Source organism: Emiliania huxleyi, assembly GCF_000372725.1.
Source record: "Emiliania huxleyi CCMP1516 unplaced genomic scaffold EMIHUscaffold_4035, whole genome shotgun sequence".
In the NCBI taxonomy this organism is placed as follows: Eukaryota; Haptophyta; order Isochrysidales; family Noelaerhabdaceae; genus Emiliania; species Emiliania huxleyi.
Genome location: NW_005198940.1, coordinates 1 through 1,808, shown reverse-complemented (window position 1 = coordinate 1,808; position 1,808 = coordinate 1). Strand labels below are relative to the sequence as shown.

Here is a 1,808-nt window from a genome sequence, read left to right as displayed (position 1 = left end):
CTTGAGAGAGGCTGCTCTATGCCAGTATAGGTCATCCTCCTCGTCATGACCTTGCGGACCGTCGGGACCGCCTCATCCTCTCCCCACATCTACTCCCTCTTTCCCGGTGCACCCCTCCCGCCGCGCGAGACAGAGTGGGCCTCATCCACAGCGGCGAGATCTCCGTCGACTACACGGCCGGACACCACGATGGGGCGCGTACCCTCTCGCCCGCGACGTGGAAGATCATCGTGTCGTACGCCGCCGGCGCCGGCGTGACGGCCATCTACGCCGCCCTCCAGCGCAAGGGCATCGGGCCGCCCGCCGAGAAGGAGGACTTCCGCATTGTGCAGCAGGAAAAGTACGGCACCAACAAGAAGGACCCACCCAAGGACGCCGAGGCGGAAGAGGCCTAGACGATGGCGGGCCGCGCCGATTGGGAAACCGACACCGCTTTTTGTACACTCCACGCACTCGGGGGACTCGGCGTTCGACGAGCATCTTGCGACACGACACGGACCCAGAGCGTTTCGAAAACATTTAGGCTTTGTGGGGTTGGCACTCCCATCGACCCTCATGACCTCCTGCGGTCTCTGAGATGCATGGACACCACGCCCTGTATAACTATAAGTATTGATACATGTATTGATTATTGACAGCATCCCCTCTAAGTATTGACAATATATTGACATATTGATCGCTGATTTTAACCTCCAAGAGCACACCATGTCGACATTTGTCCCAAACATCGCGCCTAGATGTGGGCTGAAATCAAAAAAATCACGAGTTCAAAGCAATTTTATGCGATTTAAGCGATTTTGAAGCGATTTGGGCCCCCGTTTTGAACAATTTAGAGCCATTTTCAAGCCCGGGATGGGCCCCCATATTGATATGTTGAGTCCAACCAGACGGTTCCTGACCAGCCCAGGCCCAGCCTCTCCTCTAAGTATTGCAATATACATTGATATTGTTATTGATCGCATCTCTAACGTCTAAGTATTGGAGCAATATATTCAATATTTCCCGACTCGCGACTGCCTTATCTCCCCTCCGACGCCCTCCCACGCCAACAGAGAGCTGTGGGTGTGGCCGTCCTGAGGGGGCAACGTGTCCTCGCCGCGCTGGGCGCTCTCCCAATACTCGCGTACATGTAATCCTAGACAAGGGCGTTATCACCATCACGGACTCACGCACCCTGAACATGCACACCTCTTACACTGTCAGGACATACAGGCACGTCTACTCACTACTCACTACTCACTAGGCGAAGACGTAGAACTTGCACACCGTCAGCCCCGCCGCAGACGGCCGGTTGAGGTAGATGTAGCGCCCCAACGCGTTGATCTCCACCTCCAACATCACGTTCGACAACACGCTCACGTCTGACTTCACCAGCGCGTTGCCCGTGTACGTCTCCGCCGTCGAGCCGAGATAGATGTCGACGTCCGTCAGCCGCTGTGGGCAGCAGTCGTTGCGGTTCTGCAGCCGCACGAAGCGCACATACACCTCGCTCCCGAGGTCGACGCCCCACCATTGGCTTGTGTATTGGCCGCACTCGGCCCACGGCCGTCCCGTCGTGCTGTCGGCGTATGACAGGTCGCTCACGGGCGCCTGCTTGTCGAACAAGCTCGAGTCCTGGTACGTGGTGGCGGCGCGGAGGTCGAGCAGCTCAGGCGGCGGCGGCGACGGCGAGGCGGACGGCGGCGGCGGAGAGGGCGGTGGCGGGGACGGCGGCGGCGGAGAGGGCGGTGGCGTGGTCGGCGGAGGCGGTGATGGCCAAGGCGATGTATGCGTAGGGGGCCACGGAGGTGTTGGCGACGGCGGTGACG

General features: G+C 59.2%; 2 protein-coding genes across 2 annotated transcripts; one reads left to right on the top strand and one right to left on the bottom strand.

The window, feature by feature from the left end:
• Positions 1-18: 18 nt before the first annotated feature.
• EMIHUDRAFT_255893 (hypothetical protein) lies at positions 19-395 on the top strand (the record flags this gene model as incomplete). The annotated part of the gene is made up of 2 exons (XM_005769983.1): positions 19-24; positions 159-395. 2 exons carry the CDS (start codon positions 19-21, stop codon positions 393-395), a joined length of 243 nt encoding a protein of 80 aa, XP_005770040.1.
• An 844-nt stretch (positions 396-1,239) lies between these two features.
• On the bottom strand, positions 1,240-1,614 carry EMIHUDRAFT_255892 (hypothetical protein; the record flags this gene model as incomplete). Its single annotated transcript, XM_005769982.1, has 1 exon — positions 1,240-1,614. A coding segment is annotated over one exon (375 nt), but the record flags the coding sequence as incomplete, so codon positions are not given.
• Between the last annotated feature and the right edge of the window lie 194 nt (positions 1,615-1,808).